The 14,465-nt window shown below is 38.9% G+C and overlaps 1 protein-coding gene across 1 annotated transcript in view; it reads right to left on the bottom strand.

Annotated features, from left to right (window-relative positions):
* The window catches only part of PIK3R2 (phosphoinositide-3-kinase regulatory subunit 2), a 233,576-nt gene that overhangs the window by 34,177 nt on the left and 184,934 nt on the right, over window positions 1-14,465 (bottom strand). The window contains exon 7 of the mRNA XM_053702938.1: window positions 11,417-11,502. Coding sequence (XP_053558913.1) covers window positions 11,417-11,502 — 86 coding nt within the window. The remainder of the gene's footprint in view (window positions 1-11,416; window positions 11,503-14,465) is intronic.

The following is a 14,465-nucleotide window of genomic DNA, read 5'->3' as shown; positions in this document are numbered from 1 at the left end:
AGCTTTTATATTAGCAGCTTTTCTTCTCCAACAGCAGAAAATGTCTAGCACAATGTGAGACAACAGTAGTGCAAGTCTGTCAGAGGTTCTACACCAACAACCTCTCAGCATACAAATGTAAAAAGTCCAAAAGACAGCAGCACTCACCAAATTGTACAACAGTTCATATATTTATTGGAGTTTCCCCATGGTACATAAATCAAGACTTTTTTAACCACAGATTTTATATTAGCAGCTTTTCTTCTCCACAATGAATTGAAAGCAAGAGAGCAGCTTACTTTCCAGGCAAACAAAGTGAATGATGTGATGTCCTTTAGCAAAATGGGAACTAGATTTATTTTTGACACATGCTAGAATTGTACTTCCAAAAGAAAAAATCATATTGTATTTACAAAAAACTAAATTGTAATTCCAAAAAATAAAGTGTACTTTCAAAAAAAAGAATTGTATTTAAAATTAAAAATTTGTATTAAAAAACAAAAGCAACAAAATTTTTGCTTACCTGATAAATGTATTTATTTAAGGACATGGAGAGTGCACGACGGCATTACAATTACTAGTAGGATATTCAACTCCTGGCCAGCAGGAGGAGGCAAAGAGCACCCCAGCAAAGCTGTTAAGTGTAACTGCCTTACCCATAACCCCCAGTCATTCAGCCGAAGGAAATGGAAAAAAGGAAGAAACAAAAGGGTGAAAAAGGTTCCTGAAGTTCACTCAAAAAAACGCTGAATTAAAAGAGGGCAGGGTCGTGGACTCTCCATGTCCGTAAAGAAATAAATTTATCAGGTAAGCATAAATTTTGTATTCTTTCCTATGACATGGAGAGTCCACAACGTCATTCCAATTACTAGTGGGAACCAATACCCAAGCTAGAGGACACGGAATGTATAGGGAGGGATTAAAAGGCAGGAGGACCTAAACAGAAGGCACCACCGCTTGAAGAACCTTTCTCCTAAAAGAAGCCTTGGCCAAGGCAAAAGTATCAAATTTGGAAAAGTATGCAGAGAGGACCATGTTGCCGCCTTGCAAATCTGTTCCACAGAAGCTTCATTTTTGAAAGCCCAAGAAGAGGAGACAGCCTTAGTGGAATAAGCCGTAATTCTCTCAGAAGGCTGCTGTCCAGCAGTCTCATAAGCCAAACTAATCAAACTTCTTAACCAGAGAGACAGAGAATTAGAAGTCGCCTTCTGACCCTTACGAAATACAGAGAAAACAATAAACAGGGCTGAAGATTGTCTAAAATCTTTAGTAGCTCTTGCACAACATCCAAGTCATGCAAGAGACGTTCTTTTTGAGAAGAAGGATTAGAACAATTTCCTAATTACTATTTCGATCCGATACTGCCTTAGGGAGAAACCCCAATTTAGTACAAAGGACCACCTTATCAGCATGAAAAATAAGGTATCACACTGCAGAGCTGAAAGCTCAGACACTCTGCGAGCGGAAGAAATGGCAACAAGAAACAAAACTTTCCAGGATAAGAGTTTTTAATCAACAACATACATAGGCTCAAACGGAGCCTGTTGCAAAACTTTAGGAACTAAATTAAGTCTCCATGGGGGAGCAACAGGTTTAAACACAGGTCTGATTCTAAACAGAGCCTGTACAAAGGCTTGACCATCTGGTAAGTCTGCCAGACGTTTGTGTAAAAGTATAGATAATGCATGATTTCTGACTGACCGATAAACCCTTATCTCGGCCATCTTGAAGAAAAGTCAAAATCCTGGGATCCCTCACCCGGTTCCAGGAGAATCTCTTAGATTCACAACAAGAAAGATATTTACGCCATATCTTATGGTAAATCTTGTGAGTAACTGGTTTTCGAGCCTGAATCATAGTTTTTTTGACCGCTTCAGAAAACCCACGTTTGGTCTCCAAGCAGTTAGCTTCAGATAATCTAGATTTGGATGAAGGAAAGGACCCTGAAGTAGAAGGTCTTTCCTCTGAGGTAACCTCCAAAGAGGTAGAGATAACATCCTTACTAGATCCGCGAACCAGATACTGTGAGGCCATGTAGGAGCTAATAGAATAACCAATGCTCTCTCCTGTTTAATACGAGCAATGCCTCGTGGAAGGAGAGCAAAAGGAGGAAACAGATAAGCCAGAGAAAACCTCCAAGGAACCCCTAGAGCATCTATTAGAACAGCCTGAGGATCCCTTGACCTTAAACCGTACTTTGGAACTTTGGCGTTTCGGACATCGGCCGACCAATATTTTAAACACAGAGCCCTACGGACTAGTACCGTGAAGCGTGACATCTTAGCTCCCAGACAAATTATCTGCATATTGGCATCACAGATAAATGTATTGGCCAATTTGAGAACTTTGATCCTATCTTGGATCTCGTCTATTGTAGTTTCCTGTGTAATAAGATACGACAATGCATCGCACCAATAAGATGCAGCTCCCGCAACCATTGGTTGCCACTGTAACCTTTGATGAATATACATCTTCTTTAAGTAAGCCTCTAGCTTCTTGTCCATTGAGTCTTTAAAAGAGCAACTATCCTCTATAGGAATGGTAGTTATCTTAGCAAGAGTAGAAATAGCCCCTTCTACTTTAGGAACAGTGCGCCATGAGTCACGAATGGAGTCCGCAACAGGAAACATCTTCTTAAAAACAGGGGAAGGGGGAAGAAGGAACCCCTGGTTGATCCCATTCCTGATAATTTCAGACATCTTCCTTGGGATAGGAAAAACCTCCTCAGAAATGGGGAATCATAGACTCTATCCAATTTAGAAGACTTTGAGGGGTTGACAGCAACCGAAGGTTCAGAGTCGTCTAAGGTAGCTAGGACCTCCTTCAATAGTAACCGGAGGTGTTCAAGTTTAAATCTAAAATTAACCACTTCAGATTTCTCTGCTAAAGTGTCAGAGTCTGAGATCTCGCCTTCAGAAGCTACTGAAGTATTCTCCTCATCAGATATCTGCTCAAGGGTTGCTAATGCAGTCCTAGAATCAGAGGCCTTAGTATCAGGCAAATGTTTAGATCTTCTCTTACGCTTACCCAATGCAGGGAAAGCTGACAAAGTCGCAGTTACTGCAGAAGAAACCTAAATGCCAAATTCCCCAAGTAAATAAAGACCCCCAGGAGGATGAGAGGACATAGATGGAACAGTATGAGAAACAATTAAGGCTTGGGATGTCTGAGAAGAAAGAAAAATATAAAACAAAAAGAAAATATTGCAATTAATATTATAGACATTTGTAAAAACTGCCTCAGAAGTCTGAGGCTCCTACCAGCCAGAAGAATATCCTACTAGTAATTGTCTGTGACAAACTTCTTATCATTGAATAAACAGAAGCTGCTTCACTAAACCGTGCAGAATCAAAGACGGCTGCTGATCTGAATGACTGCTCCGTACCGTAAAAGCTGAAGTACAGTCAACATATGATCGTAACAAAAAAACAAACTACTGCAACATAGACTCCGCTGTAAAAAGAGCACAAAATAACTGCATTTGAAATGAAGAATCGGTTCATCACTGTAAGACCGTACAAACTGACAGACCGAGTAAACTGACTAAGGAGAAAAACCGAGTGGCAATCTCCTCTACTGTCTAAAAGATTCCCTGTAGCCCAGAAAATAAATATCAGGCAATAATTTAACCCTCTAAGAAATTAATAAAAATAAAAGGTAATCAATAAAGCATCCTTTATTTAAAAACCATCAAACTCCCTTGCCAAAAGATAATGCCCTTACTCATACTAAAAAATTTAAGTGCCATGTCCTAAATATGACTCCTTAATAATGAGTATTTAGTCCCTTAGATCCAAATGCATGATGAATGCTGATCCTTAGGTGTGGCAGGCATCTTAGTCGCTGTCATAGACCTGTAGGAAAAGAAAGAACAGAGTAGCCAACTCTGGCTTTCTGCAAGGGGGGGGCAAAGTGTTAAAAGTAAAGCAAAGGATTTCCTTGCCGCCTTTTAACTGCCAAAAGCCACCACTACTCTTACTCAAGAGATTGACATGGACACAGCTAAACCCCAATCATTGCTTGCAGGGAAAAGTACCCATAAAAGAGATAAATTATTCAGACACTAACTATGCATAACCTCCATTGACAAACGCAAAGAGAATGACTGGGGGTTATGGGTAAGGCAGTTACACTTAACAGCTTTGCTAAAATGCTCTTTGCCTCCGCCAGGAGTTGAATATCCCACTAGTGATGGGTAAGGCAGTTACACTTAACAGCTTTGCTAAAATGCTCTTTGCCTCCGCCAGGAGTTGAATATCCCACTAGTAATTGGAATGATGTTGTGGACTCTCCATGTCATAGGAAAGAAAAAGTTTTATTCATATGTCACAATTTATGTAAAATGTTAAAGAATCACACACGCTTGACTTTATGACAGAAATCTTATTCTATGCAGGTAAACTGTAATTTGCTGACCTGGTGTGTACACAGGAGGTCTTAAAGGAACAAAAAATTGAAAACTTTTATGATTAAGACTGAGAAGATGATATTAAGAAAGTTTTAAGACATTTTCCAAGGTATTTCTATTATCAAATTTACTTCTTTCTCAAGGTATTCTTTGTTGGAGAAAATACATAGGTAGGTAGTGTGCTTATGTCGAATACTATTCATGCCAGTAGTTTTGCAAGATGTATAATATTTTGAAAGCATTCTTGCAAAACTGTAATGCTCTATCTGAATCATGAAAGAAAAGTTTGGGGTTTTATGTTCCTTTAATATCTTGAACCACCAAATCATTTTAATTTGTTCCAAGTAACCACTGGTTTCATACAATATGTACAAGACGAGAGACAGGTATTGTGTGAGGGTTTCTTTTAAAGGGACATGAAACACAATCTTTTTTCTTTCATGATTCAGATAGAAGTAAACTAGAAAGTTGTTTAAAATTGCATGTTCTATTATCAAATTTTCATTGTTCTCTTGGTATCTTTTGTTCAAACGCAGGGACGTAAGCTCAGAAGCATGCACGTGTCTATATGGCAGCAGTTTTGCAAGAATGTTATCCATTTACAAGAGCACTAGATGGCAGCACAATTTCCTGCCATAGAGTGATCCAGACACTTTCCTAAGTTACCTCTAAGTTACCTGGCATTTTTAAGGGGAAAAACAGGATTGATTAGGTATAGTTATAGAAAGGGGTCTCTTAAAGATACCCTGGTGCTACCCACTCCTGATAAGTACAGTACAGGGGTATGGAGCTAGGAAAGGGCGCTATAGGGTGCAGCTATTTCAAAAATGTTACTTTATTTCAACAGATTAAAATCTATCTAAGTTTAAATTTGACCAAACAATATATATATATATATATATATATATATATATATATATAAGTGAGAAAAAATATAAGTAAAGAAATGTATATGTTACAGTTAAAGTGCAGAAATCAGTTAAAGTGAAGGTAAAGTTTTGCGTTTTTGTAAGCTTTATTATATTAACCATCTAGTATATAGTAAGATCGCTAACTTTTTTTTTAATATTTGTATATATATATGATTGTATAACTAACTGTTTGTATTTACGTTCTCAGCTGGTCTTCGCTCCTCCCTCCATGTATTTCCGGGTTTTTCACTCTATTACGTACAGAGCGGTCCCACCCGCTCTATACGTACTTCAAAAGCACGTTCCCAATGGACGGACAACTTGCGCATGCGCACACCACGCCGTACATGCAATTTGCGCCTGCGTGACTGAAATCTGGAGCGAGCCCGGCTTGGAAGGGGGAGGAAGTAAAGCCGACGCATACGCAGAACGTCAAGCAATGTTATGACGTCAAATGACGGCCGCCTAACGGCCAGACATACTATTGGCTAAATGAAGAACGTGACCGGACTGCCAAAAAAAAAAACAACAAATAAAAACGGGCTGTTTGTCTAACGATTAGAATTGGAGAGAAAAAAGCTGACAACTCAGTAAATATATAAAAATAACAAAACTGATGATCTAAAGTACCCTTAATTTTATATGTATTTACATTTGCAATAATCGAACCTTGTAAAGTTTACCTTCACTTTAATGTGCACATTACCTAGCTAATCTGCAGATTAACTAGGGTGATCAGTTAAAGTGCAGAAAAATAGTTTCATTTCTCACATTACCTAGATAATCTGTACATTACCTACTAGGCACTAGTAAGTGCAAAAAAGTTTGTTTCTCTCATGTAAACTGTTTATTGAAAAAGAAGCCGAAGAATATAATAAGTAAAGAACAGAATGTTCCGATTTCGGCCGAGGGCAGATACGTTCCAGACACAATTTGTGACTGCAAATTCATTTCCTAGATCTAATATTTTAAACCGTTTGATTGTTTGTATTATATTTTTTTAATTGTTATAGTTGAGTTTAACGAAATAAATAAAGAACATGATGTTAAATAATATTTGAGTTTAACAAAATAAATAAAGAACAGAATGTTCCGATTTTGGCCGAATATGGCTATGAGTAAGGCTTAGGCCGAAACGCGTAAGCCGTTTGTTCTAGTGCCCCTGCACTCACCTTTTTTGTACACTTTGCTCTGCATTTTACCCGGGAGTATTCACTCCTTACTTTGCGTTTATGTGACATTTGGAACTGTCTAATAAATGATTTTACTTGCTGACACTCGAGTGCTTCTCACATCCTTTTTTGCTCTATACACTCCAGAGTGCTCTGTTCTAATCAGAGCCTCGGGCGCCGCAACTGCCTCTGAGAACCTTACCATGGGTCACAGTCGCACGTCTTGAAATTCTCTGTCTGGGAAATTATCTATCTATCGAATCTATAATAAATAGATAGATTCAGGATAACATAATTTCTGCTTACCTGATAAATTTATTTCTCTTGTGATGTATCGAGTCCACGGATTCATCCATACTTGTGGGATATTCTCATTCCTTACAGGAAGTGGCAAAGAGAGCACCCACAGCAGAGCTGTCTATATAGCTACTCCCTTAGCTCCACCCCCCAGTCATTCGACCGAAGGCTAGGAAGAAAAAGGAGAAACTATAGGGTGCAGTGGTGACAGAAGTTTTTTAAATAAAAATATACTGCCTGTCTTAAATAAACAGGGCGAGCCGTGGACTCGATACATCACAAGAGAAATAAATTTATCAGGTAAGCATAAATTATGTTTTCTCTTGTAAGATGTATCGAGTCCACAGATTCATCCATACTTGTGGGATACCAATACCAAAGCTTTAGGACACGGATAAAGGGAGGGACAAGACAGGTACCTTAAACGGAAGGCACCACTGCTTGTAGAACCTTTCTCCCAAAAATAGCCTCCGAAAAAGCAAAAGTATCAAATTTGTAAAATTTGGAAAAAGTATGAAGCGAAGACCAAGTCGCCGCCTTACAAATCTGTTCAACAGAAGCTTCATTTTCAAAAGCCCATGTGGAAGCCACTGCTCTAGTAGAATGAGCAGTAATTCTTTCAGGAGGCTGCTGGCCAGCAGTCTCATAAGCCAAACGGATGATGCTTTTCAGCCAAAAGGAAAGAGAGGTAGCCGTAGCCCTTTGACCTCTCCGTTTACCAGAATAAACAACAAACAATGAAGATGTTTGACGGAAATCTTTAGTTGCTTGTAAGTAGAACTTTAAAGCATGAACCACATCAAGATTGTGCAACAGACGTTCCTTCGTTGATGAAGGATTAGGACACAGTGAAGGAACAACAATCTCCTGATTGATATTCCTATTAGAAACAACCTTAGGAAGAAACCCAGGTTTGGTACGCAAAACCACCTTATCTGCATGGAAAACAAGGTAAGGTGAATCACACTGTAAAGCAGATAACTCAGAAACTCTTCGAGCCGAAGAGATAGCTACTAAAAACAAAACTTTCCAAGATAGAAGCTTAATATCTATGGAATGCATAGGTTCAAACGGAACCCCTTGAAGAACTGAAAGAACTAAGTTTAGACTCCATGGCGGAGCAACAGGTTTAAATACAGGCTTGATCCTGACCAAGGCCTGACTAAATGCTTGAACGTCTGGGACATCTGCCAGACGTTTGTGTAAAAGAATAGACAAAGCAGATATTTGTCCTTTTAAGGAACTAGCTGATAACCCCTTCTCCAATCCTTCTTGGAGAAAGGACAATACTCTAGGAATCCTAATCTTTACTCCATGAGTAACCCTTGGATTCACACCAATAAAAACATTTGCGCCAAATCATATGATAGATCTTCCTGGTGACAGGCTTTCTAGCTTGAATCAGGGTATCAATGACTGACTCAGAGAAACCACGCTTTGATAGAATCAGGCGTTCAATCTCCAAGCAGTCAGACGCAGAGAGATTAGATTTGGATGCATGAATGGACCTTGGATTAGAAGGTCCTGCCTCATTGGCAGAGTCCACGGTGGAACCGATGACATGTCCACTAGGTCTGCATACCAAGTCCTGCGTGGCCACGCAGGTGCTATCAGAATCACTGAAGCTCTCTCCTGCTTGATTCTGGCAACCAGACGTGGGAGGAGAGGAAACGGTGGAAATACATAGGCCAGATTGAAGGACCAGGGCACTGCTAGAGCATCTATCAGTACCGCCTGGGGATCCCAGGGCCTGGACCCGTAACAAGGAAGTTTGGCATTCTGACGGGACGCCATCAGATCCAATTCTGGTGTGCCCCATAGCTGAGTCAGCTGGGCAAATACCTCCGGATGGAGCTCCCACTCCCCCGGATGAAAAGTCTGACGACTTAGGAAATCCGCCTCCCAGTTCTCTACCCCTGGGATATGGATTTCTGAGAGATGGCAAGAGTGATCCTCCGCCCATCGGATTATTTTGGTTACCTCCATCATCGCTAGAGAACTCTGTGTTCCTCCTTGATGATTGATATAAGCTACAGTCGTGATGTTGTCCGACTGAAATCTGATGAATTTGGCCGCAGCTAGCTGAGGCCACGCCTGAAGCGCATTGAATATCACTCTCAGTTCTAGAATGTTTATCGGGAGTAGAGTTTCCTCCCGAGACCATAAGCCCTGTACTTTCAGGGAGTTCCAGACAGCACCCCTAGCAGGCTGGCATCTGTCGTTACTATGAGCCACTCTGGCATGCGGAAACACATTCCCTGAGACAGCTGGTCCAGATGCAGTTGAGGAGATAAATCTGCATAATCCCCATACCCATTGACACTTATTCACATCAATGACCAACACTTGTTTATACCATGAAGGCATTTCTAACCCTCATCAAAGACTCACTATTTTAAGAAAAAAGGAAACCAAATGGATCCAGACACTTGAATGTTTGGCCCCTAAAGGCTTAAATATAGATTTAGACCTTCAAGCCTTCATGGTATAAACAAGTGTTGATCATTGATGTGAATAAGTGTCAGTCATTTGCTATAGTTCATTTTATAGAAGTCCATTTTTAATATTAGTATCATCAATTTTAATTAATTTATTATTGTATCTTTTAATATTTATAAATTATCATATTACAAAGTAAGAAAACTCGCCACATATAAGTGAATGAATTCAGGTAGAGTAACATTGACTGAGCACATATTGTCAATGCAAGTGATAGTAGGAATTTTTTAAATTTTGCAAATATTACAAATAGTTTAGTCAAGAAGAATATAACGTTAGGTGTATCGCAATGTTTATTGTTATATTTTCACATAGCATATGCGGTTAATGCATGGTATATTAGAAAGTTTTAAATAATTTTTTTAATTGTTTAGTCAAGAAGCCGTGTCATTTGTATTGCTATTGTTGTTGTATTTTTTAGAAATTGTAATAAAATTAACTAAGTTTTTATCATATGTATTGTTCAACATGGCAGCTATTTATACAAGTAGTAATAGGATTAAAGTCTTGTAATCCATGAATTAGTCAAGACATAACACTGTTCTGTAGTAGAAGGAGAGGTGTGTCTGAGCCAGCAACAGGATTGGATCAGGTGCTATCCAATCAAATCCAACTAAGACATTTAAAAGGAGGATCCCCGCGAACTGTGCAATATGAGTCCTGAGTCTTGAAAAAGTCTGTATGAATCAAATGAAACGCGTAGACAAGGAGGACAAGATTACAGACTGTTAATTAAGACATTCGAGTTGTGGCTACAAGGACATTTGTTATCGGTGGTAATATTTACCAGTGCCTTTGGATTTAACACAGACACAAGGACGGAACACAGCCGGAAGTGACGCCAGTTGTTAAAGAGCCGGGTTGCTGTTAGAGGATTGTTTGTCAAAGGCGAGATTTATATTATGATCTTGTAAGTGCAACTGTATCGATAGCGCCAAATTATTCATTAAAACTTTTACCTTGAGTCGCGGTTGCGCTATGTTCTTTTCTACTTTCAGCAATAACAATTAATGAAATTAACATAATGTTATTATTTAACATCATGTTCTTTATTTATTTAGTTAAACTCAACTATAAAAATTAAAAAAATATAATACAAACAATCAAACGGTTTAAAATATTAGATCTAGGAAATGAATTTGCAGTCACAAATTGTTTTATTGCCGTTTTTAGATTTGATATAGGAAATGAATTTGCAATTGCTTACTTATTTGTGCAGTCTAAAAATTGGTGACACTTTGAATTACATAGATAGATTCGACAGATAATTTCCCAGACAGAGAATTTCAAGACGTGTGGTTTGGGACCCATGGTAAGGTTCCCAGAGGCAGTTGCGGCGCCTGAGGATCTGATTAGAACAGAGCACTCTGGAGCGTATCTGCCCTCGGCCGAAAATGGAACATTCTTCGGCTTCTTTTTCAATAAACAGTTTACATGAGAGAAACAAACTTTTCCAACTAACTACACGGAAGCAGTTAATGTGCACATTACCTAGGTAAAGTGCAAATTCTGCACTTTAACTGAGCAAATCAGTTAATCTGCAGATTAGCTAGGTAATGTGCACATTAACTGATTCTGCACTTTAACTGTAACATATATACTATGAAGTATAGTATATATCCATACATACTAAGTCCAAAAAGAGCTATGACTTCTCTCCCCCAGGGGGCAAAAAAGGCCTTGTTTAGGAGGATTCCTTCTCAGGATGAGGAGAACAACCAGCAGGGCTTGTAGGAAAAAACTGCAGGAAAATGTCAGAGGGAAATGGCCCCAAGATTCCCAGCCGACAGCTGGATACCTCGGCGTCTGATGGGGACACCCCTCACACACCACCAACAGACAAGAAGGAGTTAAACTGGACATTTAAATCAAGGTAACGCGTTTCGTCCTGAATATGGGCCTTTATTAAACCAGAAAAAGCTAAAGAATTTAGTCTAAATGCACCAGGTAGACATAGGCATTTTCTATACTCTGCACCAAAACAAGCAGTTTGGAAGTAAGCACATAAACAAAGGGGTGCATTCTATTTTCAGTGAAAAGTTTATTCACTTTTTTTTTCTGTACAAAATTTTTAACTAAATTCTAAGGGGACACCATAGACCTACATTCTTTAAGAATCTTTTTAATTGTAATAATTATTTCAGAAATACCTGGGGGAGTCTGTTCATGCTGCAAATTTCTACCTCGCAGAAGCAGTTCCAGAAATAGGACGGGATAATCTGGGACAGCCTCAGCCCTATGATAAGAGAAAAAACAAAGCAAAGATAATGAAAGGGTTTTAAGTAAAGAAGCAAAATAATTCTAAAGAAAAATATTGGTCAAAATGTACATCAATTTAATAAAAGAGTAAATACAAATTTGTATGGTTAACATTTTAAAAGGTTTCCCAGCTATTGAAATGATTTCTAGATTCAGACAATCATTTGTTCTTTTTCCAGTACACAAAGTAAACTATCAAATCCATCTAGTTTTTGACTCAGCCCATATCTAGTCACCCATGGCATCTTGGCATAAGACAGTACATCTTAATCCAGGTCAAGTCTTGTGTGGGGGAGCCTCCCCTCTGGTGAAATTTACAAGACAGCCCCCCCCCCCCCATTATAATAGTTACTGTATTTTAACTCTTTAAAGATAATTTAACTATTTATTGTTAAATAATGGACCTACATTTACACCAGTTCTAGGTTTCACACACGCCTCTCAAGAGAGAGCTTCACTCCCATTTCAGTTTGCTTTGTTACTCCTGTGTTAAACGCAAGTTACTGATCAAGACAACAAACACAATGCAGTCTCTAAGTGATTTTGACCTCAGTGCCTTTCTTCCACCTACATCCCACCATTGGCTTTATTTTAGCACAAAATGGCAAGTGTCATTGTCGGCTCACACTTTAAAAACCACTGTCTTAATCTATGGTAAGGTTTGTGGTTACAATCTGAGTAATGCGTATGTTTAACCCCTTGGATGCCAGAGAGGAATGTAACACAGAGTTGCAACACTCATCCAACAGTTTGACAACCCCACCATGCCACTTAGGTAAAGTCCTGCAAAAACGTCACATTGTGGCCATGACGATATAGCGGCTTCAAAATTTTGGCAGCTACAATATTGCTGTTGGGGCAACACTTCCAAGAACTGTTAGAAATCATACACTCACTCATTGTTTCTTTCAACAAGCAAATAAAGCTTTAAGACCAAGCTGACTGTTATTCTGAATCATAAAAGTTTAATTTTCAATTCTCTGTCCCTTTAAGTCCTGAAAAATAACTGAATAATTTGTGACCTAGCCACATACAGGGAATGTGATCTCAGCATTACAGAATAAAGCAGTGTTCTCCACAGAAAATCTTGCCAGCAGGGTGGCATTATGAAGTAGCCGGATGGGGGCTGTAAAATATTTTCTAATATTATATAATTTTCTGGTTTCTAAAGCACAAATGAATTGCATAATAACATAAATGTATTTAATGATAATTTGTGCAATAAATTGGCTAATTGTAGCTTAATAATGGATAAAATCAGCTTGTCTAATAAAAACAAGAAGATTACCCTTAGTGACATCCGAAACAGAACAACAAACTGGAAACAATAAATTAGCATTTCACCTTTCTATAGCCCTCCCCTTCCTGTCTGCTTTGCTTCACAAATGGCAAAGAAATTCTGAACATGTGCCCCATGGAAGAAAGTGATTAACAAGCACCAAACGTCTTTACTGTGATATCACCCCCGATGGGCTTGTGAAGCTCTCCCCCTGTAAGTATCTGCTTCTCACCAACCACCAGCTAAGAGAGAGAAACTGATATGGTTTACAGATTGTCCGGGACAGGGTCTTGCAATCTAATGAAGTAAAAAAGCTAACCAGTAAAGGCTTCATCCACTAAATGAACTAACTCCATTGATCTGAGTTTCCCATTTGCAAGGGTTTGAAGACGCTTCTATTTGATTTGTCTATCATATGATACCAAGACACAAACTAGGGCATACAAAAACTTAGGGATACATAGATTTATGAGTCATTGCACAGTGTCTAATTAACCATGGAACATCCTTTCCTGTTGGGGTTACTGAAACTACTTGTCATGACTTTGCTAGAGGAGCATTTGGATCTCTGTTCCACAGCAAACTTGTGTTCTTCAAATTATATAATGGATGAGAATTTCAAGCATTGCTCAGATCTATGAACATATCTCAAAAGCACAAAATGACTAAATCAATGGATTTAATCTTGGAATGAACAAACTAGTATAGAGCTGGCAAAACTTTAGGGACACGAGTAGTATTTTAGATGACAGGGATACTTTTAAAGCTATATATACATGCTACAAACAATGCACAAATTCTTTAAAGTTAAAAGTCACACTATATCAATAATTTAAAGAAATAAATGTTACATATAAATGAACTATTTTTTGACGGGTTTGAGAAAGCCCCAGTCATCCTTGAAATTGGGAGAGCTGTATTCTTCCTTTGACTCAGACTAGATGGTGTAACATTGACATGCAGGGTTATCTAGGCCTTATGAGACCTCTGACGAAGCAACCAATGGTGTTGCGAAACGTGCTAGGCTCCGCCCCCCGCCACACTCACAGCCTGATTCTCTGCTAGACCGGTATGATACAGTACACAGCATTACACACTAGCTTGTGTTTTCGTGTTATACTGCTACTCGGTGCAGATTTGGCTTCTAACAGTTCACTCACAGCAGCTAAATAACGGGAAGACACAAAGGTATATTATTATATATGCTTGCCTAATCCGTTCGTGCTGCATATTCAGAAATGGCCATTGACTGTGGCTTTTAACTTTTTACTGTGATTTTAAGTGCACATGTGTGTATATATAATGTTACTTGGACTCTAATAAAAACAGAATTTATGTTTACCTGATAAATTACTTTCTCCAACGGTGTGTCCGGTCCACGGCGTCATCCTTACTTGTGGGATATTCTCTTCCCCAACAGGAAATGGCAAAGAGCCCAGCAAAGCTGGTCACATGATCCCTCCTAGGCTCCGCCTACCCCAGTCATTCGACCGACGTTAAGGAGGAATATTTGCATAGGAGAAACCATATGATACCGTGGTGACTGTAGTTAAAGAAAATAAATTATCAGACCTGATTAAAAAACCAGGGCGGGCCGTGGACCGGACACACCGTTGGAGAAAGTAATTTATCAGGTAAACATAAATTCTGTTTTCTCCAAC

This window comes from Bombina bombina, chromosome 2, assembly GCF_027579735.1.
Source record: "Bombina bombina isolate aBomBom1 chromosome 2, aBomBom1.pri, whole genome shotgun sequence".
Lineage (NCBI taxonomy): Eukaryota > Metazoa > Chordata > Amphibia > Anura > Bombinatoridae > Bombina > Bombina bombina.
The sequence above is the reverse complement of the archived record's forward strand: the minus strand, read 5'-3'. Positions and strand labels throughout refer to the sequence as shown.